Below are 27,993 nucleotides of genomic sequence, written 5' to 3' on the forward strand. Positions count from 1 at the left end.
AACTAACTGAAATCTTTTAGGTTCAGCTGTTCTATTAGGCCAAATTGTTTTACATCAAATAAACCTGACATTTTAACAGGAGTATGTAGACATTTTATATCCACTGTATCTTAGCTGTACCACAAAAAGTATTCCCCTGATTAAAGGGGAGAACCAGGGAAGGAATCCGAAGAACCATTGGTAAGCAGCTGCCGATCCACCAAGGAGGAAGGACGAAGTCTGTGTTCAACCTTCTAACAATCCAGGAAGATATAGGGACCCTCAGAGATGCCATGCAGGGTCTGAGGCGCATCTAGATGCTTGAATCTCTCTTTTCAGTCCAGAGGCTACTAGTTGAGAAGAACCAGATCTCACAAGTTACTGTCCATAGTGAAAATGGTGCAAAAAAGGTTAAGTTACTTGGCATTGTCTAGAACAGAGACAAGACTACCTGGTTTTGGTAGTGAAGGCCAGGCAGCACCTAGATGGTGTCTAACAGTTTGAACCTGGCCTAGGCAAGATCCCCCCAACATGGATGGAATCATCTGCTCTGAAGAGCCAGACAACAGCCCTAGGGATATTGGTTCTCCAATGGACAAAGCCGATTGGATAAGGTGATAAGAAACTAACCGAGCCCCCTAAAAAGGCTTAAAGGATAGGTTAACCTTTACAAAAAAAATAAATGCATATTTTTTGCAGATAATGCATTTATTATTTTTTGTTAAGAGACCTGTAAAGCATTGCACCCACGATCAGCAGACCTCCACAAATCGTACCTCCGTTACAGGCAGACAGTTACAATGACAGAATGCTTAATGAGAACTACAAGCTGACAGCCGTAAAGGACCTTGTAGAGTTTTATGTGGGGCTTTGCAAAATAGGAGCTTTAGGATTTTTCCTCTACTCTGAATAGTGTAAGATACAGCACCCAACATAACTCTTTCTTTTCTGCAGCAAAACTGGCAAAAAGGGAAAATGGTGGGTTCTTTGGCCTTCAGGGATATCCTTGATGAGGATGTCAAGGGTTGATCCGATTAAACGTCATTCCTTGAAAATCAAGTGGATCAGGTGCTCCTTGGACACAGTGTCTGTGTCACAGCACATTACCCAAGTGCTCTGTTCCATTGTATTGACAACAGACCTGAACAGAAAACAAGCCAAGATGCTTTCAACAGGTCCTTATAGCTTATGTACAAACAAATTGTCACTGCCCCCACCTATAACTGGCCTTTGAAAGGATTACATGGAAGGATGATGCACGTCAAACAAAATTCCCAGCTCAACTTACCGACCAGCCTGCAACCAACTGAATTATGCTAACAGTATGCTTTAAAAACAGTTTAGAAAAGGTTTCACTTGCACACATTTGCAAATACAGGCGTAAACTGCAGAGCCACTTCATGGCACCCCAGTCCTAATTCTAAATTAGGAGAGCCTCCATAGTAGAAGAACATGCATTATAATGAATAGGCAGAGAGCAGGTGAGCCTGAAAGTAGCCCACCCTGCCTTAAAAGCACAGGGCACACTGGACACCCAGCATATGGCACAATGGCAGCAACGGTGTTGTGTCTCCACTCACCAGTATTCCAACAGTACAAACAAACGGCCAATGCCACCGCCTATAACTGCAACTTTGAATGGCAAGTTATAGGTGAGGGGCAGTGGTCATTTGTTTGTATTGTTGGAATACTGTTGAGGGGACACATCGTGCTATATGCTGGGTGTCCAGTGTGCCCCTGTGCCTTTAGGGAGAGGTGGGCTCCCTCCAGGCTCACCTGCCCTCTGTCTATTCATTGTAATGCATGTTCCACTATGGAGGCTCTCAAAATTTAGAGCTAAGACTGCAAATACTGGGGTGTCGTGAAGTGGCTCTGCAGCTTACGCATGTATTTGCAAATGTGTGCAAGCTAAACCCCTGTTTTTAACGCACTCTGTTAGACAGGATAATTTGGTTGGTTGCAGGCTAGTCAGTAAGTTAAGCTTGGAATTTGTTTTGAAATTATAGCATGAAGTTATACATGTTTTGTCAGGAAAGGATCCACTGCCACAGTAGATATATCTTTTTGAGGGATTTAGATCGTTCTGCCACAGTTCGAAAAAAATGGATTTTTGTAAAATCTTACCGTAAAATCCTTTTCTCTTAGCTCATTGACAGACGTAGTCCTCGGTGATTCAGCACCTCCGGGTTATGCTGCCCTCCACAGGAGTAGGACTAGACAGGAAATAAAATGCTCTGGCCACACCCTAGGGGCAGTCCCCGAGGGTATATCCTCTCTCTCTCTCTGCCACAGCAAATCAGTTATGTCACAAAGCAGTGTTTAGAGAATTTAACCCAACCCAACTCCAAAACAGAGGGGCGGGTACTACGTCTGTCAATGAGCTAAGAGAAAAGGATTTTACGGTAAGATTTTACAAAAATCCATTTTTCTCTATCGCTCATTGACAGACGTAGTCCTCTGTGATTCAGCACCTCCGGGACGTCCCAAAGCAGTACCACAAATGAGGGGTGGGAAAAAATGGAAATTAAATCCAATCTAGAAGGCTCAACCGGTGCCAACTAGAAGTTTTACAATGCTCATCCTCAATGATGAGACTCAACAAAAAAAAATTTTCAACAGAAAAAATCCTCGAGGTAGACCTCCGGTCTCCTCAAATTGCGGCCTGCAAAACCTTGCGGCCAAATGAGGCATCCGCCGATGCCATCACATTAATTTTATAAAATTTTGTAAAGGTATGTACCGACGACCAGGTGGCCGCCTTACATACCTGGACCACTGACGCCTGATGGCGGAAGGCCCAGGAAGTACTGAGCGCTCGAGTGGAGTGCGCCCTAACAGGGAACGGAGGACTCCGACCCTTAATAGAATAAGCCTGTACCACCGTCTGTCTAATCCATTTGGCGATAGTCGCGGCAGATGCAGGCAACCCCTTTCTGGGGCCATCCATGATCACAAAAAGTGAATCCGTCTTACGGAACGATTCCGTAGCCTTCAGGTATACCCTGATTGCCCGAACCACATCCAAGGAATGCAACGCATGTTCCCGATGATGATTGGGCTGAGGACACAAGGAAGGTAGTACAATATCTTCATTCAGATGAAAATCTGAAACCACCTTAGGAAGAAAGGATGGCTTAGGATGAAGTACTACCTTATCCCTATGAATCACTAAGTATGGGGACTGGCATGATAAAGCAGCCAGTTCTGACACCCTGCGTGCAGAAGTGATAGCCACCAAGAAGGCCACCTTCTGGGATAAAGTAAGCAAGGGAATCTCCCTGATGTTTTCAAAGGGAGGTTTCTGTAGAACCGACAAAACCAAATTAAGATCCCAGGGCAGTAAGGGCGCGCGGACTGGTGGAGCCAGGTGCCGCACCCCCTGGATGAAATTCCGCACCAAGGACTTGGTAGCTAAAGGTTTCTGAAAGAAGATTGCTAATGCTGAAACTTGACCCTTGATGGTGCTCAAGGCTAGTTTCTGCTCAACCCCTTTTTGCAAAAAGGCCAATATTCGAGTCACCGAATAGGTACGTGGAGGAAATCCTAAAGATTCGCACCACGCGATACAAGTCTTCCATGTGTGATAATAGACTCTGCTGGAAGTCGCTTTCCTTGCTTTAATAAGGGTAGGAATGACTGAAGCTGACAACCCTCTGTCCTTCAGTACTTGGGTCTCAATGGCCAGGCCATTAAAACCAGCGACTGTAAAGCACAATGGTAGATTGGTCCTTGAGACCGCAGATACTCCCTGAGACGAAGTTCCCACGGAACGTCCGCGACTAGCATGTCCAAGTCGGCCAGGCCGGCTTGACGAGGCCAGCCTAGAATTTCTAGGACCACTGGCGCTGACTGGATCTGAACCAGGCGTCCCTAGAGCTATCTGGCCCCGACCATCCGAGAAAGTCTGGTCGTTTTCTGTTCCCACACATTTATCAGACACCTGATTCCTGTCAGGAACGGTGATCTTTCCTGGTTGAACCTCAGGGACCGAAGTCACCTGGCTAGAGGCTTCTTGGTCTGTCTGGTTAACCAGATCCGATTCCTGTGGGGAATTGAGACTAATCTTTGGAAAAGGTAAAGGAAAGGATCTGTTCAGGGAACGGTAACTACCGCTCCCTGTAGTACTTAAATTTTGGAAGGGAAGAATCGCACCGGTAGCAGTAGACGATGCTCGATCTAATGTCCTGAATACCGGTGAAAACGTCCCCCCACCCTCAAACCGGGTGGGGGCGCACCTTCAGGCTGTGTAATCCTTTGCTTCGGGTTTGGCTGAGTCGGTCCTCTGTTTGTCCGACCAGCCCTTCTTGAACCCTCCTGAAGGAGTCTTGCCTTTCCCGCTTGTTCCAGCCGGGCGTGCGAACCCTTTATGGGCGGTAAAGAAAGGTCCTCGCTTGTTACGAGGTCCCTTAGCTTTAGCAGCCTGTGGCAAGAAAGTGCTCTTGCCCCCCGTGGCGTCCTTAATGATCTCATCTAGGGTGGCCCCAAATAGGCGATTCCCCTGAAAGGGGAGATTCGTCAAGGTCTTTTTGGAACCTAGGTCTGCTGACCAGCATTTTAACCACAGCACACGTCTGAGGATTACCGCTGACATAGATGCATGCCCTAATAGGGGGGGTAGCATCCAAGGCTGCGTCACAGACAAACTGTAGCCCTTGTATAATCTGTTCCATCAAATCAGATGTTCCCTGGGGGATATCTTTCCCCCTCAGGTCTTGGCGTACCAATCTCGCCCATTCCGTTAGTGTCTGGGAAACTAGACCAATAACAATTACTGGTCTAAATGCTGACCCTATCAGGGAGAAGATACTGCGGGACTCCGCTTCCACCTTTCGATCCACCGGATCCTTAAAGGACGAAGTGTCCTCCACTGGGATAACCGTGGCTTTATTCAGCCTGGAAATAGGTGGATCCACCACTGGTGGTACCGTCCATTTCTTAATGAGAGATTCCTCAAACGGATAGCGTCTAGCAATACGCTTGGAAATAGTAAAGGTACGTTTAGAATGCTCCCATTCTTCTTTAATTTTATTACCAAAACACTTGGGTACAGGAAAAACCTTCACCGTTTTGATGGGCTTGTTAGTACCAAAGGGAATCTCAGTTTCAGTTGCCTCTGCCGGTAAAACCTCAAGTCTTAAGGTTTCCCGCACCGCCACAACTAGTGCGTCCACCAATGCTTCTTCCTGAATTATGGCGGAAGAATGAACGTCCTCCTCACTGTCTGAGGGAACTTTACCTGAGACAACAGCCCCTGCAGAGAAACCTGCAGCTGCAGTGACCATCTCTGAATCTGAGTCAGAGGTGTCAGATGATATAGGGGTAGGCGGGGGTCGCTTTCTTGACCCCCGTCCCTGACAGGCCGTCTCCACCCGAGCCACCAAAGACTACAAAACTGATGTAAATGCGTCTATACTCTGTGCACCGGCGGGTCCCGTGGTCCCCTCGAGGGAAACAGGTGGGGGTGCTTGTGTGGCAGGGTCCATGATAATTCCAGCTACTACCCGGAAAATTCAATCCAAAAATAAAACTTTTTTTTTTTTTTTAGACCCCCCGCGCCACAAAGCCCCTCAGTGTTAGCTGCTCAGGGACCCTATCGAGCGAGAAAGAGAGAGATAGACCCCCAGGCTCACCACTTGATGCTCAGAGTTTTCCACTGCACTTGTCTCAGCACTGTCTTGAATCGACAGGAAGTCTCTTGGCTGGCTGCCCGGGAAGAAAGGAGGCGGCTCCGCCCCTCCGTACGCCTTCCGGCGCCTCCCCTAGCTCCACGAGGTGTTTGGGTCACCTCAAACATGGCCGCCCCCATGCTGGAGACACGAGGCTACGCCAAAATGGCGGCCTTGTGCGATCTAGCAAAACAATGGCGGCGGTAGTACCGAATAGCGGCGTGACTGCAGAGCATCACAACACCTTCTCTACATGGGGATTCAGCCTGGTCGGCGGTACCGGACCCTGGCGGACCGCATGGCCGTCGGAAGGCCTGCTATTGCTGGAGACCTGACCTGGAAAGCAGTCTACATGTCCGTGGCTTCTGACTGGTAGGATACTTATATTATCACAGTAAGATACCCATACTGCCACTGATTACAATCTTTTAACATATTTACAATTAGATTGTCAGCTCCCAAACCAAGCCTCCTGGCTTTTTTGCACATAAAAATCACACTCAAAGTAGGGGGATCTGTGCCATGTTATAGGATAGAGGGGAACTCATCCTTACCATACAGAGAGGGGCCCGCGTTCACCACAAGACCCGTCAGGGGAAAGGGGGAACATAATACTCACCATACCGGAACCAGGCGGGCACCAACTCCTGACAGTACCCCTCTCCACCGGGGTGGGAGGGCTGTCGACTAATACGGACGCCGTGACTCATGGTCCTTAGCGTTTCAGCGAGACGTTTAACTCGCAGGGTCAGTCCCTCCAGTGGGACTATGTCGCGGCCGACCCAGCGCGGAGCTATGGCCTGCACGTGCTCGTAGGCTGAACTGGGGTGACCACCGGATCTCAACATCCAGCCCGTCGCCCAGTTCAGCTTTCTTGCTTGAAGATCTCACTGGAACACTGGAGAAAAAAAGCTGTCTAAAAAATCTTAAGAAAAAAATCCTGCCAGGACCGAAGATCCCAGCAAGGTATCTAGGTCCGTACTCCTGACTAGACAGAAAAAAACTGATTTGCTGTGGCAGAGAGAGAGAGGATATACCCTCGGGGACTGCCCCTAGGGTGTGGCCAGAGCATTTTATTTCCTGTCTAGTCCTACTCCTGTGGAGGGCAGCATAACCCGGAGGTGCTGAATCACCGAGGACTACGTCTGTCAATGAGCGATAGAGAAATAAGGTCACCTTATGCCAGCAGGAAAAGCATTAAGTGGAGGGATTCTAACTAATGGTCAGTAAATTCTGAAAACCATTGAATGTTAGCTACAGTTGTAGAGCCCCGCTCTAGCAGCAATGCAATGCAGTACCTTGACTGAGGAGAAAACGCAGAAGAAAAAGAAAAAATGCAAGCAAAAAATTAGGTTCGATTTGTCCCAGAAAAACTGAAGAACAGATGATAATTCTACTAGAAAATAACAAAGGCATTCTGGTAATAAAAGGAGTTGTACCCTGGTCTGACCTACATTTTTTTTTTCTGCCAGTGTACAGTCCTCTTGTAGGTAGCAGCATAACCCAAAGGTTTAAGATGTCCTGTGTCCCTCATTGGAAAAGAAAGAAAAAAAAAAAAAGTTTTCCTGCCTGTATAGAGTTCCAACCGAATTAAAAGGAAATACAATGAATAGTCCCTAATGCTTACCAGAAGAGCCTCTGGGAACAGTTCCAGCTGCGCCCTGTACAGAACATCATCCAGTGCCCTACGTGCAGAATCCCATTCTCCATTATAACTGCAAGAAAGAATTAAATCATAAGAACTCCAAAAAAGGCAAGTCATCTGTACAAATAGGAGGAAAACAGATAACACTTTTGACAAAACAATCAACATGAGGTTTTAATTTTGGTGGTCAAGGGTCGGCTGAATCACCCGCTGCCTTCTATCCCTTGAGCTTGACTTGAGATCTCTACACTTGCATTTCTAGTATAACTGGAATTCTCTTTTCTTAAGCAGGATGTACAGAAGGTGAGGTAGAGAAGCTGCAGCCTGAAGGCTTACAGGCTCCTTAGAGGGTACAGTCAGGCCCATTGATACTGCAGTCCAGGTGGCTAAAAAGGCCCTTTCTGAGAACATATTGAAGATGGCGGATATGAAAGATCGTATGCGACACAATATTAGAGTGGTGGATTTCCCAGAAGGTGCGGAAGGTGGGTGCCCTGAAGAATTTTCTGGAGGGCTGGCTTAAGGCAAACATGGAGGCTGCCACTTTCACCTGCTTGTTAGCCATTTAGAGGGCCTTCATATACTGGCTGGGGCACCTCCTAGTTGGACGATTCCTCGTCCCATGATAGCGAAGATGCTGCATTTCTGTGACCAGGAGAATATTCTGAAAGCTGCGGGAACTGGTCCTGCGCTGGATTTTAATAGTTACCGTATCTCCATCTATCATGATTTTTCAGTTGCCACTCAGACGCAGCGTGCCAGTTAAAGGCATGTGAAGAAATGCCTTCGGGATCTCCATGTGGTTTACAGTATGCTTTACCTGGCCAAAATTGTAGGGGGGTAAAGGGTAAGGGTAAAGCCCAATTTTTTACGACCCCCTACTGAGGGCTTCTAGATGGCTGGATGCTCGTGGCAGCCTGAGAGGAGGCAGTTCCCCACAGCCTCCCTAAGGCTGAGGTTCTATCAAGTGGGTGGGGGGAATTCTCTGTCCGTTCTCTTTTGTTGAAGTGTCCCTATTGAACTGGGAAATTTTTTCTTAAAGCGGAAGCTTAATACCTTAAATTCTCCCCTGCAATTATTATTGTGAGCTAGGTTCTGCCCTATGTGCCAAAATGAAAAACTCCCAGTTTTTCTACTTTTTTTTTTTTGCAGTCTTCAGTGCCGTCACATGACTGCAATCACTCTTCCTGCTGAGTCCAAGAGCAGCAAATGGGTGTGGTTACTGAAAGCCAGTGACATCACTTCCAGGGAGGGACACTGTGTAGCCAGTGGGCATATACATGATGGGATAAGCTGATCATAGGTTCCTGCCCAGTGTTCTCTCATTAGTAAGGATGCATTGCACATCCTAATTCATGAGAAAATGAAGAAATAATTCACACAGGATACGGGGGGGGGGGGGGTTGTGAGGGAGGTGCACATATACATTTTAGCTCTGCTGGGCTTGGACTGAAGACTATCACAGGAGAAGGAAGCTGGACACGAGGGGGGGTGGGTTGTCAGTGTAGCTGGAAGTGCTCTGGGGTCTCAGCTCACAGTCTACAGTGATCATGGTACAGGCAACCACACTAAGTCTACGTTTCCATTAGTGCGACTAATCAATGACACCCGTTCCCATCTATGCGACTTTAAAAATCAGAAACCTTGAAGGCAGGGCTCGACAAACCCAGGCGCCAGCTTTTCGGCCTTCTTCTGTGAGATGAGAGGCTAGGGGAACTGGCGCCCTCTTGTGGTGGCCGGGAGTAATGCATGTTTTTAATGCCTTCCCATACCCTTCCAAAGAGGAAATGAGAGGGAAGTTTTTTAAGGCTTCATCTCTCTGTCCAGTTACCTTTGCTTAAAGGTAAGTGGACAGGGAGTGTGGTTACTATTTATTTTTTAAATGTAAAAAAAAAAAAAAAAAAAATAATTTTTTCTTTTTTTTTTTTTAATCATTAAAAAAAAATAAAAATGTTTCTCTTTTTTTTTCTCCAATTCTTATTATTAAAAAAAAAAAAGAAAAAATATTATATATATATATATATATATATATATATATATATATATATATATATATATCTTTTTTTTTTTCCTCATCGCCGTGCCACAGCCGAAAGCCCCTTTCACACGGGCTGTCTGATCAGGTCCGCCTGTCAGTTTTTCAGGCAGACCTGATCGGACCCTTAATTCTCCTATGGAGCAGTAATCTGCCGCCATCTGATCCTGTCCGCCAAAAACAGACAGATGGTGGTTCTATTTTCTATCCATCCCGTGGATCGGATCAGATGGCATCGGATGGAAAGAGACAGACAGTCTGTTTCCATCCAATTGCGCTATAGAAGAGAATGGAGTTCTAGTCGTATTCATTTGTAAATTTAGTATCCGTTTTATCAAATAAAGCTTGGTTGTTAGTTTAAAAAAAAAAAAACTGGCTCCTAACTTTTTTAGCTGGCTCCTAGATTTCAGGCAAATTTGTCAAGCCCTGCTTGAAGGTACTTGCACTACTTTGATGCAGCTTTTGATGCAACTTTGATCCAGAGTGTGTAAAGTTGGATCAAAGTCGCACTCTAAATGGCAATAGTGGATACGTAGACTAAAAGTCAGTTTCCACTAGTGTGACTTTTCATGCGACATTGGACTCAAAGTCACCTGACAAGTCCCAGCCTATTGATTTCAATGCACCTGTTCCCATCTATGCAACTTTAAAAATCAGCGACCTTAAAAAGGTACCTGCACTACTTTGATGCAACGTTTGATGCGACTTTAATCCATAGAGTATAAAGTTGGATCAAAGCTGCACTCAGACACTCCAAAGTCGCACTCTAGCCTCATTACTCACATGTAATGAGCAATAGACATCAATCTGTATCCTTCTAAAAACTTTCAAAAATGTTCCTTTGTACTTTATTTCTTTCAAATATTGTGGCAGTCACGTTAAACCCCTCCCCTACTATCCCTCTCTCAGGAGAAGCTGCGAAGCTGCTAGCCTAAACAAGCCAACTTTGTTTTTTGAACAACCTTTTTTTGGACGTGAACTTGTAGACTCCCGGATATTAAAGGGGGCTATGCTTTGTGTAGAATCCTGGAGCTCTGGTTGGTTGCTTGCGATGGAGATGGTGGCCTGGTAATCCTTTATTTTATAGTCCCCTACTACCCGAGATGGCGTTAACCTTACGTTTCGTGTCCTGGAACCTCCGGTGTCCTAATTCAAAATGTAAGCTTTCACTGGTATTTGATTATCTTAAAAGATATAAACCCCATTTAATTATTTTTCTGGAGACTCATTTACAGGGCTCCAGGATTCTTTCCTTGAAAAAGGGCCCAAATTGCTGGGGCCTATACTGCCACCTTTTCCTCTTTTGCTAGAGGTGTATCTACATCAGTGACAAAGGCCTTACCCAGATCTATACATGCGATTAAAACTGATCTTTATGTGCAATATTTGATCCTGGTTATTAACGTGTGCAATAAGTTCTTGATATTGGTTAATAAATATGTACCCCCTCCCTTCTCGCTCTCTCATTTGGATGATATCCTCAAAGCAACTTTTGAAAAGGGGAGGGGCGGATCTTCATTATGGGTGACTTAACACGGTGGCAGATGCCTTGATGGACAGGTTGGCCGCACCTCCTGGCTCACCAGTCCTTGGCAAGATGGCTGTCTACTTATCAATTTAGGGATGTTTAGTGTTACAAACATCTAGATCTGAAGGAATAGTCTTGTTACTTTGAGACATACAAGTCCTTATCCAGAATAGATACCATTCTTGCTAAGGGTGTGGGGTTGGGTCTGGTCGATTCGGTTGAATAAAATACCCAGAGCACTTTATGACCATTTTCCAATATCTCTCTCACTCTCAACTTGGGTGTCCGGCAGGGTATCTGTCACTGGCGTATGGAGGGTAATTGGTTGCAAGAGGAATATATTAAAGGAGTTGTAAAGTCAGGTGTTTTTTATCTTAATGCATTCTTTGCATCAAGATAAAAAAAACCTTCCTTGTGTAGCAGCCTCCCCAACACCCCCTAATACTCACCTGAACTCAATCTCTGTCCAGCTATGTCAACGAGTCCCTCGACCGTCCGGGACTCTTCCGATTGGCTGAGACACAGCAGCAGCACCATTGGCTCCCTCGGCTGTCAATCAAAGTCAGCCAGCCAATCGGGAGGGAGAGGGGGCAAGGCTGAACGGCAGCTTTGTGTCTGAATGGACAGATTGAGCTGCAGCTCGGCTAAGATGCCCCCATAGCAAGCTGCTTGCTGTGGGGGCACTTGATAGGAGGGAGGGCCAGGAGCTGCACAGAGGGAGCTGAGAAGAGGAGTATCGTGGCTGCTCTGTGCAAATCCACTGCAACAGAGCAGGTTTAAGTATAACATTTTTTTTTAAATTTAAAATAAGGACTTTACAATCACTTTAAGATTAAATGTACGCAAGCAATTCATCATTTTTGGGTGGAAAACGGGGCAAGTGGGTCCTTCCTGGTTCAATGGGAGGCCTTTAAGGCAACTTTGAGGGGAGTTTTTATGACGGAGGAACGTGGCTTCAAGCGGCAGCTGGCTTCCACAGTGGGAGATGGCTGCATCTTTTGCTGAGGCGGCGTGCATTCGGGAACCTACTCGGGATAGGCTGGTAGAGTGGCAGCAGGCGACTCGGAGTTCCGTGCTTTTTTGGCAGCCCAGACAAGAATATGCTGGCCAAGAGGAGGTTCATATTTGAGTTTGGGGATAAAAACAGTCGCTTGCTGGTGTACTTGGCCCGACCTGACTACCTACCTGTGTGCATATAGGTGTCATTTATACATCCCAGAGGGTGGAGGTTGCTGAATCCGCTGAGATACTCCAGGTGTTAACCCAATATTAAAAAGGAACTGTATGTGTCCCGTGCCTCTCTAAACCAAGCCACTTTGTCAACCTATTTGTCAGGAATAGCACTTCCTGAGTTCTCAAAGGAGGACAGAGAGCTGCTCGATAAGGATATTACTTTGGAGAGGAGGAGATTTAGGTGGCTATTACCTCCTTTTCTCCTCGGAAGTCTCCAGGGTTAGATGGTCTCCCCTCAAAGTGGTATGGAACATTTAGTGAACTCTTAGCGCCCCATTTGTTACAGGTCTTTGAATCAGCAAGAGAGGATGGTACTTTGCCACCCTCCATGAGAGAAGCGCTTGTAGTTTTTATCCCTAAGACAGGGAAAGATCCTAGGGAGTGTGACTCCTACCACCCAATCTCACTGATGAATGTTGATACTAAGATCCTTGCAAAAATCCTGGCAGGTAGACTTCAGGAGGTTATACTGAAACTTGTTAAGGCGGAACAAACTGGGTTCATGCCTGGTAGATGTGCCCAGATGAATATCAGGAGGCTCTTTGTATATCTTCAGACTCTGCATGACAACTCTGGTGCAAGGGTGGTAGCCTCGCTGTATACCAAGAAAAACTCGGTGCAGTGGCCTTATCTTTTTCATCTGCTAGAGTCTTATGGCTTTGGTCCTACCTTTTGTATCTTGGGTAAAATTGCTATACAACTGACCCATTGGTAAGGCTGTGGGTAAATGGTACTATTTCCGAAACCTTTCCTATATATAGGGGAACCAGACAGGGGTGTCCATTATCACCCATGCTGTTCGCCCTGGCCATAGAACCTCTAGCTGCCAAATTACGATGGAGTATGTCCTTTACAGGGTTTCAGTTGGGTCAAATGGAGGAACGTGCAATCGCTCTATGGGGATGACATGCTTCTGTATTTACAAGACCCGGGTCCCCTTGTTATCTGCTGCATTTGCCCTGATTCAAGAGTTTGGGAATTATTCGGGGTTCTGTATAAACTGGTCCAAGTTCCCTATTGATGTCTTGAAGGTACCTGGGGACTACCCCATTCCACTGACCAGCTCCTTTAGGTATCTGGGGATTCAAATTTAACTCCCAATATCTAAATTTATGGAGGTCAATTTGTCCCTAATCCTAAGGGCATTTCGGCAGACAGTGCACAAATGGCAGGCATTACCACCTACCTTGATGGGGTGCATACATTTATTCAAAATTATATTTCTCCCTAAATTCCTGTATGTCTTCACTAATTCTCCTGATTATGTCCCAAAAAGTGTTTTAAGGGTATAGATTAAATCAGTGTATTATGGGGATTGCGTACTCCCAGGCTCTCCTTGGCTGTTCTGAAGTTACCTATGGCCATGGGGGGGGGAATCATATTTTGCCTCCCAACTGACTTCATTGGAGGTTTTTTCCCCAGATTCCAAATGCGACCACTGAGTTGGGAGGCGGCGGTCACCACGTCCTTTGAGGCTTTACCTAATATGCCCTATAGAGGTGGCATCCCAGGAAGGGAATCGGGGTCAGTTATAGCTCTCCCTGGGAAGATTTTTTGTATATGCTCCCGAATTGCTGGTGACAACTCCTTATCCATGTCTCCTAATAATCCCATATGGTTTAACGTGTCCCTAGGAGAATTTTGTAAGCTTCAGGATGGCTGTGGGCCCACTATGGAATTAAACACATACATCATACATTTAATGATGTGCTTTTGAACGGCTGTGAGGGCAGTTCGGGATACCCAGGACTTGGCATTTTAGGTACGCACAGCTCCATCATGCTACGCTGGCACAGTTCAGGAGTGGAGCAGCTTACTAGTTCTTCCTTGGAGACTGTCTTAGTGGACCCTGACCTGGGGACCTCGGACTTCTTGAACGAGCTAGACCGGATGGCTGGCTGTTGCACCGGAGTTGTCAGAGGAGATGTGGATGGAGGTGCTTGATACCTACTTCAGCACTGTTCTATCTTCCACGAATACGATGATTCAGTTGCGGTTTCTGCAACAGATGTACTATAAACCTGTAAGTCTGTTCTGTATGCATAAAAGGGACGCCACAATCTTGTCATAAAGGTCTACTAGCTCAAGGAATTTTTTTTCACATGGTGTGGGGTTGTTCTAGGGTGAGGCCTTTATGGTCTATGATTACGGAGTTCATAGAAAAGTTTGGCCTTCCCAATGTATGCTCCCCCTTGCGGTCTCTTCTAGAAATTATTGAGGATGAGGAGACGGATGCGGTTACGAAAAACTGTTCCTCAGACTCCTTTTCTTTTGTGTCCATAAGCTCATAGCACGGAAATGGATATACAGTATCTCACAAAAGCCTGCATGTCATCCCAGAAGGAAGCCTCTTCTAAAGATGATGCACAAGAAAGCCCGCAAACAGCTGAAGACAAGCTCTTTTAGCCTTTTTCCACTAAACGTTTTTTTTAATACTAGTGATTAGGCCAAAAAAAAAAATCTTGATCTGCGGAACAATTTCTCCTCACCCTAGTCAATTGCCCCTTTGGGATATTACGGAGCCATATTGGGTGGTGGCCACTAAAGGTCGGTAGAAAACTATTCCTATCAGTAGGCTTGAAAAAGATACTCGTGCTGATATTTCAGTCTTTCAAAAAAATACTCCAGAAAATCAACGTGCTCAAGACTCCAATGAAATTGGAGCCTGATGTTATTGTTGTTAGTGTTGAGGAAATCAGCAAAGGTTTTCAAAGAAGATTCATCTCCGACCCATATAAAAAACAGGTCATCGTTAAATCTTCGATAAAACAAAAGTTCCTTCTTTCTATTGCTGAAAACAAACCTATCTTCCCACTGGCTCAAATATATTCGCCAAACTAGGGGCGAATTTGACACCAATAGCAACTCCCCTCCTTTGGGTGTAGAAGCCGCCATTGAACCAAAAATAATTATGGGTTAAACAATAATCCAAAATCATCCTCAAAAACCATTTCTGAATAAAAGGTAAATCCTCCCTCTGACATAGAGCCCGATTCAGGGTCAGAAGCACATCCTCATGTTGAATCACCGTATACGACGACACGTCAGCAGTCACCAGATGAACCTGGGTCCTGGATTTTGGGGGATTGCTTCAACACCATCTACCTGGAGAGGGTCCAATAGAGTTAAGGAACTATCTAGAAACAAAACAAAATTGATTTACTGGACCGATATCCTTCGTCCAAAGGGAATGAACATTGACCTGGACTTAAACTGTTTTATAAGGGATTACTGATCTGAATTACTTCTTTTAGGGGTGTGTGTCTGTAGTCACCAGTTCAGCAATACGTTCATTCCCTTGTATACATCTGTTTATGACTGTACATATGTTTATATTTGGTTTATTGTACTATCATCTGTATATGGGTGGAGTATGTAAGGTACAACTTGTTTATGAGGGGGCTATATGCGCAGGTTTTATTTTCCAGTTTAGCAGTACCCCTTTGTTTACATGTATCCCTATACCTGTTTCTATGCGTATGCAATAGGTTGGAGTATGGAATGTATTTTCTTTAAATTTTTTAAACTGCGTTTTAAGTTTGTTTGATGCCTGGGTCACTCAAATTCTCTGCTGAGCATTAAACTTTAGGTGTCCCGGATATGGCTGGTGGAGTCACTGTGTGTTGTGCCGCTACGTCATGTGGGTTAAACCATTGCTGAGCAAGAGGGGGGTTCTTCCATTTTCAGCTTCCCATTTTATCTGGTTTCTCTTTTTAGGGTGTCTGCCCGATCTTATTAGGTCTAGGGGAATTAGCTTTAGGCTGCATTCTATACACATCAGGGCGGCCTAGTTATTGTCTGCAGCATCATTATGATTGATTGATGAGTGGACAGTTTGGGTTACCCTGGCATCTGATGTGTACGAAGATGGCGTGCTTCCTGCTCGGGAGATGCAGGGTTTAAGCTTCCAGTCCAGCATGCTATACATTTGTGATGGCCCTGCCGTGTGGCCACGCCCTCTGACGAAGCGATGACAAACGCATTAGTGCATGACCACGCGGCTTTCACCTAGTGACGCAGGTCGGCTTTCCCTGACCAAGGATCTCCGCTGGTCGGATATTGGTGGTGGGTGGTTGATGCTTCGCGCTCTGCTCATACAAGTTTTATATACGGATCTTATGAAAACTTTGTTAAAAGCGCATATTTGTAAGGGGGGATTGGTGTGTTATTCAATAAAGTTCCAGTTGAATTGCACAATGAGTTTCCCCCTTCTCTTTTTGGTGGTCTTACAACTTGGAGTACATCTGTTCTGAGAATCACCTGCATACTCCCTGGAGAGGTCCTGTGAGTGGGTCAGATGAGACATGCCTAGTGTGTGTGTTTGCAAGAGGACACCATGGAAATGACAGGCTGTTAAATGTATTTCTGGTGAGTGTATGACCACTGGGAGAGGCTGCACGTGGTGTGGTGATGGAGGATTACGTTACAACCCTGGATTTTCCTCACGTGGTGTACCCTGAATGCTTTCAGATTGAACAGATATATGGACTGATCATTTTATGTTATTGTGATCTCTCCGACTATTATGATATATTGATGGTCCCAAGACTCAATCTGTCCTAAATAGTGCTGTGTCAGTCTAGCATTTATCTGTATGATTGAATAGCTGTAGGATTTGTGTAATTTTAGAGTATTTCCAGGCATTATTTGTTTTATTTTTTACAGTGATGTTCATTTGATCCTTTCTGGGATTATACATTGTAATGTATGGTGGTGTGGCCTGTTAACATTCTGGAATGTGTGGTATGGCCTTCACCTCTATCCATCTCCATTCATCCACTATTTTATTAATTAGTGTTTAGCGCCACTTGATGTTATAGTTCTTTGAGCTTGAACATCCTCTTGTGATATTGTTATTTTTTATAGGTAGCTGCTTATTAATTTGAGTACTTTGTTTGTGATTTGGCGCATGGTGGAGATTGCTTGCAATTATCACAGGCGTGTTTCCTTTTGTTTTTGTATTTGACTGTATACTTTAAGGCTGACATTCCACTACATCGCATTCAGGAAGGTCTGATTTCTGTGGGTGGAGTCCACTGATACACCAGAGGGAGAGAAGGATATTTAAGATGCATACATTGGCCGAGACGAGATGTGTCTGTTTGAATTCTCTCTGCTGGGGGGTATGCTATTGCACACTTGCTGGAACTAAGGAGACTGGGTTTAACTTTCCCCCGGTTTAAATTTTTCTGATGGCTGTTCGGTTATTCTTTTTGTTTAGTCTATTGTTTATGTTTTGAGGTTGAGGCCTGTTGCCCTTCTTCGGGATTGCGCTCAAAGGCAGGGGGGGTTGGGGGAAATAAAAAGGAAAAATGGGAAAGGGGAGGGGGGAAAAATGCATTTTTTTTACTCTGAGGGATGAGGTATCTAATGTTTTACTGCTGGATAAATGTAGGGGACAATCATTTCCTAAATCATGGATATTGCTTTCAACCACTTGTCTTAGGTTTGCCCACTAATTTTCCAGTTGATGCACTATGCTTTTTGACACGGTTTGTGAATCTTTTGTTGAGCAACAAATAAATCTTTTTAAAAATAAAAAAAATAAAATAAGCAACCGTCAAACAGGATAGTATATTGGTCGATGCTGCAAAGCAGATGAGGGATGCATTCCATAGGCATACATAAAGATGTACTGATTCCACAGAGCCAAAAGAGCATCCACTGCTTTGGCTATAGGGTTCCTGGCTATAGGGTTCCTGTACCTGAACACAAAATTGTCCAGTTTCCTGTTGAACTTGGAGGTCCACATACAGTGTCCCCACCTGTGACAGAGGTCCTGGGACACCACTGTGTGTAGGTACCACTCCCTTGAGTCTAGGCTCTGTCAGTGGAGAAAGTCTGCCTGCCAATTGCCTATGCCTGGGAATTGAATAGTAGACTAGGCTGAAATTCTGTCCAGGACAGGATCCAATTTACATCTCTGCAATAAGACTTCAGATTCCTTTCTAATGGTTGATGTATGGCACCACTGTGGCATTGCCCACCTGAATCAAGATTGAATGAATCTCTAGCAGGATTGTGCATTGCTGCAGAGACAGTGAAACTGCTCAAAGTTTAAGGATGTTGACCAAGTCTCCAGGAGGGCTGGCACCAGTAATGAGGATTCTTTAAAGACAAGGAAGAACCTCTATAAATCCAAAGCTGGATGCCTGAGCCACCAACTGAAGACAGCCTGGACCTAAGTGCCAAATGAACTCACCTATCCAGGGACTTCACTGACTTGTGCCATGATGACAGAATGTTGCATTGTAGAGGTCTGGAGTAAAAAAAAATGAGCAAACAAACTGCCCCAAAAGGAGGACGACTCCTAAGAGCATGAATTTGTTATCCGAGGTGAAGTTTCTTAGTCCTGGGTTGTGGTTCTGGTGAGAGTGTTTCTTCCAGAGAATAACAAAGGAACTCTGATGAGTCGGCGACCAGCAAAGATTTCTGAAGTTTCAAAAACGCTTATGTCAGGGCTCAAAATTTCAAGTCATGAGCTACTAGCCAGGCCTTAAGAGTTACTCGCCACTTGTTGCCCCACCCAAACCCTACCCTGCTCCTCCCCTAAACACGCCCTCGTAAAATATCTCATAAAATTACACTGTTAAAGGTTTTATTCATAATTAAATTACAAAAAAAAAAAAATTAACAGCAACAACTTTAGAGTGCCTACAGCGTGCCCCCTTTCAATGCAGACTGCCCACAGAGTGACCACAGCATGCCCCATTTCAATGCAGAATGACCACAGCGTGCCCCCTTTCAATGCAGAGCGCCCACAACGTGCCCCCTTTCAATGCAGAGCGCCCACAGCATGCCCCCTTTCAATGCAGAGCACCCACAGCGTGCCCCCTTTCAATGCAGAGCACCCACAGCGTGCCCCCTTTCAATGCAGAGCGCCCACAGCGTGCCCCCTTTCAATGCAGAGTGCCCACAGCGTGCCCCCTTTCAATGCAAAGCGCCCACAGCGTGCCCCCTTTCGATGCAGAGCACTCCCACAGCGTGCCCCCTTTCAATGCAGAGCGCTCCCACAGCGTGCCCCCTTTCAATGCAGAGCGCTCCCACAGCGTGCCCCCTTTCATTGCGGAGCGCTCACAGCGTGCCCCCTTTCATTGCAGAGGGCCCACAGCGTGCAGAGAGACCAGCGTGCACTTACCTGCAGCGGGCGGCTTCTCATCAATTGTGCGCATCCTCCGTGTCTCCCGAGTCCTCCTCCTTGACCAATTGCAATTGTTCGCCTTTCTGCCAATCAGGAAATGGTCTTGCACCCGCCTCCTGATTGGCCAGTAGGAGGATCCCTGTGACAATAGCGAATATTCATTCGCTATTGTCACACAATGGGTGGGCTCAGAGCGCACTGCTCTGCGCCCCGGGTCCGCCCTTTTCTGCAGAAGAATGTAATTGCAGGCTGCGCTGTGAACAGCGGCGGCAGGGGCAGGCACAGGCACTACTAGTACATTCCCCATACACGGGACTACAGCACAGCCCTTACTCGCCATCCTCATAATTCCACTCGCAAAATGCGAGCAGGCGAGTGGAATTTTTGAGGGCTGGCTTATGTGGTTTCTTTAATAGGTCATCCAAGTAGCCCACAATCGGGACGACATGGGATCACAACAGGGCTAATTCTAGGGATTAGCAATCTTGTACTTAAAATAAAGAAGAGAGGCCAAATGTCAAGGCCAGAAACTGTAGGGGCCCCAAGTAAAAGGTAGGACAGTGATGCACTAGAATGATAGGAACATGCAGGCACATGCCCGTATGTCCACAGAAGCCAGAAAGTCTCCCTCATGGTAGGGGACAAGGACAGACCTAAAAGATTTTATGCGGAATATCCAAGTTTAAAATGTATACATTCAGAGCGTAAAAATCCAAGATAGGAAAGATGTCCACTTTGTTTGAGAACAGTAAACTCATTGAAGTAAAATCCTGGAAACCATTCTTTCACACGAACTGAGGCAACGACACCTTAAGCCCAGAAGGCCCAGAGGGCAGGATGAGGAAACTGGTTATTCTGTGCACCAACACGGGTTGAAGGTGAGAAATCAAGAAGGTTGCAGGAAGCTAAATTCCAGTTTGCAACCCTGGGATATCACCTCCTGCTCCTAAGTGTCTGAGATAAAAGCTGTAGTGTCATAGAAACGTAAACATAGAATGTATCGGCAGATAAGAACCATTGGCCCATCTAGTCTGCCCAATATATCTGAATCGTATGAATAGTCCCTGGCCCTATCTTATATGAAGGATAGCCTTATGCCTATCCCATGCATGCTTAAACTCCTTCACTGTATTTGCAGCTACCACTTCTGCAGGAAGGTTATTCCATGCATCCACTACTCTCTCAGTAAAGTAATACTTCCTCATATTACTTTTAAACCTTTGCCCCTCTAATTTAAAACTGTGTCCTCTTGTGGTAGTGTTTCTTCTTTTAAATATGCTCTCCTCCTTTACCGTGTGTATTCCCTTTATGTATTTAAAAGTTTCTATCATATCCCCTCTGTCTCTTCTTTCTTCCAAGCTATACATGTTAAGGTCGTTTAACCTTTCCTGGTAAGTTTTTTCTTGCAATCCATGTACTAGTTTAGTAGCTCTTCTCTGAACTTTCTCTAGAGTATCTATATCCTTCTGGAGATATGGCCTCCAGTACTGCGCACAATACTCCAAGTGAGGCCTCACCAGTGTTCTGTACAGCGGCATAAGCACTTCTCTCTTTCTACTGCTTATACCTCTCCCTATACATCCAAGCATTCTGCTGGTATTTCGTGCTGCTCTATTACATTGTCTTCTCACCTTTAAGTCTTCTGAAATAATTACTCCTAAATCCCTTTCCTCAGATACTGAGGTCAGGACTGTGTCAAATATTCTATATTCTGCCCTTGGGTTTTTACGCCCCAGGTGCATAATCTTGCACTTATCCACATTAAATTTCAGTTGCCAGAGTTCTGACCATTCTTCTAGTTTTCCTAAATCCTTTTCCATTTGGCGTTTCCCTCCAGGAACATTAACCCTGTTACATATCTTTGTGTCATCAGCAAAAAGACAAACCTTACCATTGAGGCCTTTTGCAATATCACTTATGAAGATATTAAACAAAATTGGTCCCAGTACAGATCCCTGAGGTACCCCACTGGTAACATGACCTTGTTCTGAATGTTCTCCATTGACTACAACCCTCTGTTGTCTGTCACTCAGCCACTGCCTAATCCACTCAACAATATGGGAGTCCATGCAGTTTATTGATAAGTCTTCTATGTGGGACAGTGTCAAAAGCCTTACTAAAATCTAGATATGCAATGTCTACTGCACCTCCACCGTCTATTATTTTAGTCACCCAGTCAACAAAAAAAATCTATAAGATTTGTTTGACATGATCTCCCTGAAGTAAACCCATGTTTTTCATCTTGCAATCCATGGGATTTAAGATGTTCCACAATCCTATCCTTTAATAGGGTTTCCATTAATTTGCCTACTATTGATGTCAGACTCACTGGTCTATAGTTGCTCGATTCCTCCCTACTACCTTTCTTGTGAATGGGCACGACATTTGCCAATTTCGAATCTTCCGGGACGACTCCTGTTACTAATGATTGGTTATCCACAAAAATAACCAATCATTAGTAACAGGAGTTACACAAAAAAGTTAGATATCCCTCACTCTGGAAAGCATCTTGCCACCTTCATACTAAGAAAGGCTTCTCCAAGCATTTGGAAGACTAAGTGCCAGACCTTGCAGGTGGACGGAGTCAGGCTTGGAGGGGTTTTGACATAAAGAGTAGACCAATGAAAAGGTCTCCAACAGAGTGAGGAGACTTTGCTATATGATCTATATAGCTTATTTTACGGCGTAAGATGGCTGCTCTTGCCACCAGTAGCGTCCTTGATAATGGTATCAAGAGTAGATCTGAACAGATGTCTTTCGAAGGCCAAAAGAGATCAAACATTTCTTACATGTGGGTTCAGTAATCCAGCTCTTTAGCCAACACTCTAAAATTGAAGTAGTTCCCAGTGCTCTGCCCACTGACCTACTCACAAAACATATCCTTCAGAGGCAGGACCTCTTCCAGGATATCCCTGCAGTATCAATTCAGTGGGGTCCAGATGCAGCAATTCCAAAATCAGGCTGAGGACAGCAGTACTGGATGGCTGCAATCAGATGAGTTATAGCAGCCATGTAGAAAAGAGTAAAGTTAAGAAAAAAAGGGCAAGCAAATATAGGTCTTTTAAACAGCAGGTCCACAAACCGCAGACACTAGCAAAAAACTGAGGCATTCTGGTAGCGGGTCTACGCTGTTTGCCAATCCTCCTAAAGGCAGTAGAGATGGGATCGGGCTTATTCGCTGCACAAATCGGGAAATGTCTCAGTGACTGTGATTAGTCGAGTGCAGTGTCGGTTTCCTGGCAGGATAGGGCACGGAGGGGGGGATTCGAACACGCCCATACCCATCTCTAATAGGCAGCATTATAACGACGTCCTGTGTTCCTTAATGGATGAGAAAAAAACAATGTTTCCTATCAGCAACAAACCAACTCAGATACTAGTTTTGAGTGAAAAGCCCTAAAACCAGCCATCCATCTTAAGAAAATATGATAAAGGAGGGTGTATCTTTGTGGGTGTTATTCCCCTTTTAAATAGGCTGCATCCAGTTTGATCGGGAAGAGATCCATGTAAAGATCCCCTGCTGAATCTGAGCAGATTGTAATGGATGTCACTTTTAAGACATCAGTGTCTGTTCAGTTTTTGTGTTGCAAAAAAAAAAAAAGGGTAAGGGACAAAACTTTTCTACTTTTTTCTAAACCTAGACGCACTTGGAGGTAAATTAATTGAATGAATGCAAGTTAATTTACATCCAGCCACTCGTAGACTTGTATGGAGTTTTCAATCAGGTCTTTCTAAAAAAACTGACCTGTGTGAAAAGTGCCTTAATCCTAAGGTGGCTGAATCCTTATCTAATAGCTATCAATAAATTGAGAGATAGATAAAAAAAAGTCACAAAATAGTGGTTTTAATAAAATTTGGTGTTCAAGATACCAAAATCTCTTCTATTCAGCTTCTTGGAATCTTCTGCACAGCATCACTCAGACTGGGAGTAGGAGGAGCAGCACTGTAAATCAGTCATCAGTTTCTTCCTCATTGTACAACTTTATGAAAAGAGGAGCGCTGAGGAATTGTGTTATCAGTGTACTGCTCCTTCAATGTTCAAGCATAAGTTAAGGCAGTCCTTGACCACTTTATTTTACTTGTCTGCAGTGAAATATGCAGAACATTCTAAAACTGCAAAACAAGGATGCAATGTCCATCAAGGGTTCCTAGACCACAATATTATGTTTTTGAATTACTTTAGCAGTTAAGACGGTTCATATACACATAATTAAACTACATTTTTTTGTATGCCTGGATTTCAGTTTTGAATCTATTATGTCACCTTCATGGTGATCTCCATACCCTTATGTGTGCCCTTTGCAGAAAAGAGAATAAGTAGTATTCATGACAAAATAATCTTGAATAGATCAATCACATATCCTATTGGTTATATGGTTTCTCCAGTTTATATTGCAAGTTGTTCAAATTTCTTTAAAAGCTAGAATAATTCTGATTCCAAATAAACACTATGTCCTGTTTTACAAAGTTACAGCAAAAAGGTGTAACTTCTAATCATGGCTCATCATTGCCATCGGCTACCCCATTCTTCGCCCACTTTCATATGTCCTTGGCTGGATTAGCAAACCTGAACAAAGCAGAGAGAATAATTTCTGTCCTCCACCCACTTGTTTCCTGGCGACTAAACTTGTACCATCTATAGCTGTGGATACCTGTGCGTGGTGGTTTCCATGGTTTCAATACTTTCTCTATCCACTCTTATTTTTGACGCAGATACATCAATAAGATATTACTTAAAGTATAAAAGTGTTTATTCTACATTCGTTTTTTTGATAAATGCATCATTCTTTAAAATGTGGACAATGTGAAAACCTTCAACATTCACTAATAAATGTGAAAAAGTGTTCGTGTCTCATTCATCCGTATAAATAAGAGTAATTTTCCAACACACAGACTGCCTTGTGAATTACATAAAACACTGGCAAATGCATGAGCCTCCCTTAGGTACCCTTGCAAAAATTAGCCGTGATCAAATGTTATTGCTTAATTAATTAAAAATGAGGGTTCCAACAGACTGCTTAGGGCAGTCAGCAAGTGTACTGCCATTGCTTGCTGGGCACACAGATATAAATACATACAAATAAGACACTTTAGGTGATCCCAAACTGTTATAAGGAATGGGGTAGAAGTAGAGTGGAACTGCCATCTTTCCTATTTTCTAATGTGCCTTGTCTATTGTCTACCACCCTTTAGTTCACTCATGGCAGGTTGTCATAGGAGTCAAATACATGAGATGGCAATCGTTGATTTTAACTGTTTAAAGCCCAATTATATCCTAAACGTTTTAGTTTTAAATATGGCTGAAAAAAGTGAAGATTTGTCATATTTTTTGGTCATCGGTGACTGCCTTGGGAGTTTTCACCTCTTTTCCTGTCCCCATGACAGTAGGACAAGGAAGATACTACAGGTTCTAAACCTCCCCCCATTTTACTCATAAATCAATATTGCATAGATCTATATATCTACACTGGAAGGATTTCTAACTTCCGGTCAGGATTTTGTATGACTTCTTATGATGGAAAATAGGGACTTGGACTGCAAAAAAAACTCTCTAAATAAAAAATAAAACATTTTGACTAAATTAGCTGTACAGCGTGTGACTTTATACACATAGAAATACACATCTACTGCAGGATGTAACACTGACAAAACATACATTAAAGGGGTTGTAAAGTCAGAAGGTTTTCTATCTTAATGCTTTCTATGCATTAGGATAAAAAGCCTTCTGTGTGCAGCAGCCCTCCTAATACTTACCTGATCATCTCTATCCAGTGATGTCCTGATTGGTTGGGACACAGCAGCAGCACAATTTGCTCTCAATGCTTTTAAACTCAGTTAGCCAATCAGGAGAGGGGGAGGGGGCAAAAGGCACCTATGTGTCATAATGGATACACAAAGCTGCAGCTTGGCTTGGGTGCCCCCACAGTAAGCCACTTGCTGTGGGGGCACTCAACAGGAGGCAGGGGCCAGGAGCTCCAGCCATGGACCGGTTTGCTCTGTGCAAAACTTCTGGGGAGGTGGTAAGTATAAAATATTTGTTATTTTACTAGAAAAAAAAAAACACAAGACTTGACAATCACTTTAATGTAAACCTATGCCTAATAAAGCATTTACATGTTCAGAAATAAAAGTAAAAGCATTTCTAACAAGCCCTCATTCACCTCTGTATCTATTCGCTTGGGGCATAAATCATTTTTGAAAATGCACTGAAATCCTAGGTATTTTCTATCGCAATTGAATCCCGGCAAGCTGCCAGGCTTCTAATGCAAACATACAGACCAAACCCATATTTAGGGCTTATGCACACGGCCGAATAAAGCAGTAAACCTCCCAGATCTGCATTTTCTGTGGCGGGTATAGCCAGGTGTTTCCAGTCAGCTGTGGAAAGAAAGCCAATGCAAATCAATTACAGGCTCACACTATCTGTATATAGATGCCCATGGCGTGATTACCTGCAGATAGTTTAAATTGTGTCTAAGGGCACATCTGTCTCTAACTGCAGGCAATTGCTCCATGTGCATGCAGATAGCAGTGGACAGCGTCAGCCTTGTTATTCATTTGTATAGGCTTCCCAACTGCGGCTGATCAGAAAACACCGGGCTTTACCTGCCACAGAAATATGCCAAGTGGTACAGCCCTAATTTTTGAGGATCTTTCAGAAGGAGTAGCTTCACATTAAAAACCGCTATACTGTATAGAGGACAGGAATGGCTTGCTTTACAGCTTTTTTTTCTGGGTATTTAGAATATGTAAAACAGTTTAATGATCTGGGTACAGGTGTACTTTTACGTGCATCTAATAAAATGGTATTTTTCGTTTTAGTAAAAAAGGTAGAGAAGGTCAGAATCCCTCAGTTTTTTTTTTTTTTTTTTTCCTGTGTGTTCCTTCGGGCAGATATTTATTGGAACAGATATTTCTTCAATTTCTATCCAGGAGACACAACATGAAGTGAAGCAAAAGTTGACAACCCAACTGGAGTCCCTTTTGGAGATTTCTCCTATCTTTTTCATAATTTATCCTGTTCGAGGCGGTGGTAGCCGTATTAGTGCATTTGAAAACAAAAAACGTATTAAGCACTGTCCAAAACACTTTTTTTTAAAATTTGCACTAATATCCAAATTTTGGGGTGTACCCCATTGTCCAAGCAGGACGTTGAAGAAGGGGGTGCAACCCGAAAGCTTGTCCTGCAAATTTGGATGTTAGCGCAAAAAAAAAAAAAAATAGTATTATGGACAGTGCTCAATTATTTTTTCATACTTTATCCAAAACTAGTGAAAAAAAAAAAGTTTTGCAGTAGATGCACATTAAGCTGAAGGTACTGTATTAAAATTTTGATCTTACAATGAGTAGTAAATGCCGGTAAGAAGCTGGACCATAAACTCTGAGGAAACTGGTATTCTGTTCTTCAAGCCTTTGAATTTTCTTGCATTTTGGCGAGGATATCCACTGAGGCAAAGTCTGCAGGAGAAATTGATAAGGATTTCATACGTTAAATGGAAACTGAAGCGTTCTAGAAGTAGCTGCTGAATACAAAACTGCTCAAAAAAACAAAATTTTAGTCTACAACCTTTACTACACTTGGGGTTTCAAGATGAATCAAATGCAAGAGGTTTCTAGGGAATAACCATTGAACATAGCTTAGAATAAGTTTCCATTCATTATTGTTTTAACAGTCTATGGCAAAAATATATTCAATTATGCAACAAAATCTCTGGTCTTTGCCATGCTGACTTGTTTCCATTATTATAAAATTACATCATGGATGACTGACATTTTACCAAAAAAGGTTGTGTTTATTTTGTCTCTGACTCTCAGAACATTCCAAGTAACCTACTTACACAATTTATATATATGTACCACTACACAAAATGCACACCATTTACACTAGGTTCACACTTACATTTTATGAGGTTTTTTTTTTTTTATGCAATCCTACTGAGATCTATGGGGCCAAAAATGCTAAAATATTGCACCCTTTTTACAAGTCGCATGGCAACACATCACAAAAGTGTGGACGCCCTCTCGGCTCTGCTAAGCAGAAGATCAGTAGACAGATCCCCTGCTAATTGAAACAAAAGACATCCATGTGAAAGGGGCCTGAGAATGCTTAGGCCTGCAGAATCTTTTTAGTTTAGAAATATTTGTCTTACAATATATTTCAATAATTTTTTCAAAGAAGAAACAGGGAAAATGTACAATATTGGTTTTAGAATTTTTAGCTAAAGTATAACAATGTACTGAACAAAAAGAGGAATAAAATAAAAGCAACACCAATAAGTCCTACGGCATTAAAATGTAGCATACATTTGGTGTACAAGAACAAATAGTTTAATAAAAACTTAGATATAAGAGCGAGAATTCTAAGTGGGGGGGGGGGGTGGTCGTTTTTTGTTAACCGAGTAAAGGTACAAAGTATTCGTTTTTTTTGTTCAACCACACTGAAAAAAAACAAAAAAAAAAACCTGTCCGCTCCAGTCTGAGCCGCCGTACTAACCATGCGAGATTAGTTCGGAGAGCTCTCACGCTGAGCTGTTGTGTTCTGACAGGGAGATGCCCCCCCCCTGCCAGGACACCGATCAGCACTTTGACATTGGCTGGGAGTGCTGGTCATGAGTCTATTGGATGTGGTTTCCCAGTATGCATGTCCGACAGAAGCCGGCAAAGACTGATATACACACAGGCCGAATGTTGCCAGTTTTTTTTTTTTTTTAACTGGCGGTTGTTTCCAGACATTCAACCCATGTGTACTGGGCTTAACACAGAAGA

The 27,993-nt window shown here is 43.9% G+C and overlaps 1 protein-coding gene across 4 annotated transcripts in view; it reads right to left on the bottom strand.

Moving 5' to 3' along the window:
• HYCC1 (hyccin PI4KA lipid kinase complex subunit 1) overlaps positions 1 to 27,993 on the bottom strand; it is a 227,104-nt gene that overhangs the window by 21,885 nt on the left and 177,226 nt on the right. For all 4 annotated transcript variants that reach the window (XR_014225350.1, XM_082259372.1, XM_082259374.1 and 1 more), the window contains exons 8-9: positions 26,569 to 26,685; positions 7,273 to 7,360 (exon numbers count right to left, since the gene is read on the bottom strand). Coding sequence is in view for 3 of the 4 variants with exons in the window: in XM_082259372.1 (XP_082115498.1) it covers positions 7,273 to 7,360; positions 26,569 to 26,685 (205 nt within the window). In the remaining variant the exon portion in view is untranslated. The remainder of the gene's footprint in view (positions 1 to 7,272; positions 7,361 to 26,568; positions 26,686 to 27,993) is intronic.

This window comes from Pelophylax lessonae (assembly GCF_965119305.1).
Source record: "Pelophylax lessonae genome assembly, chromosome: 5".
Taxonomy (NCBI): Eukaryota; Metazoa; Chordata; class Amphibia; order Anura; family Ranidae; genus Pelophylax; species Pelophylax lessonae.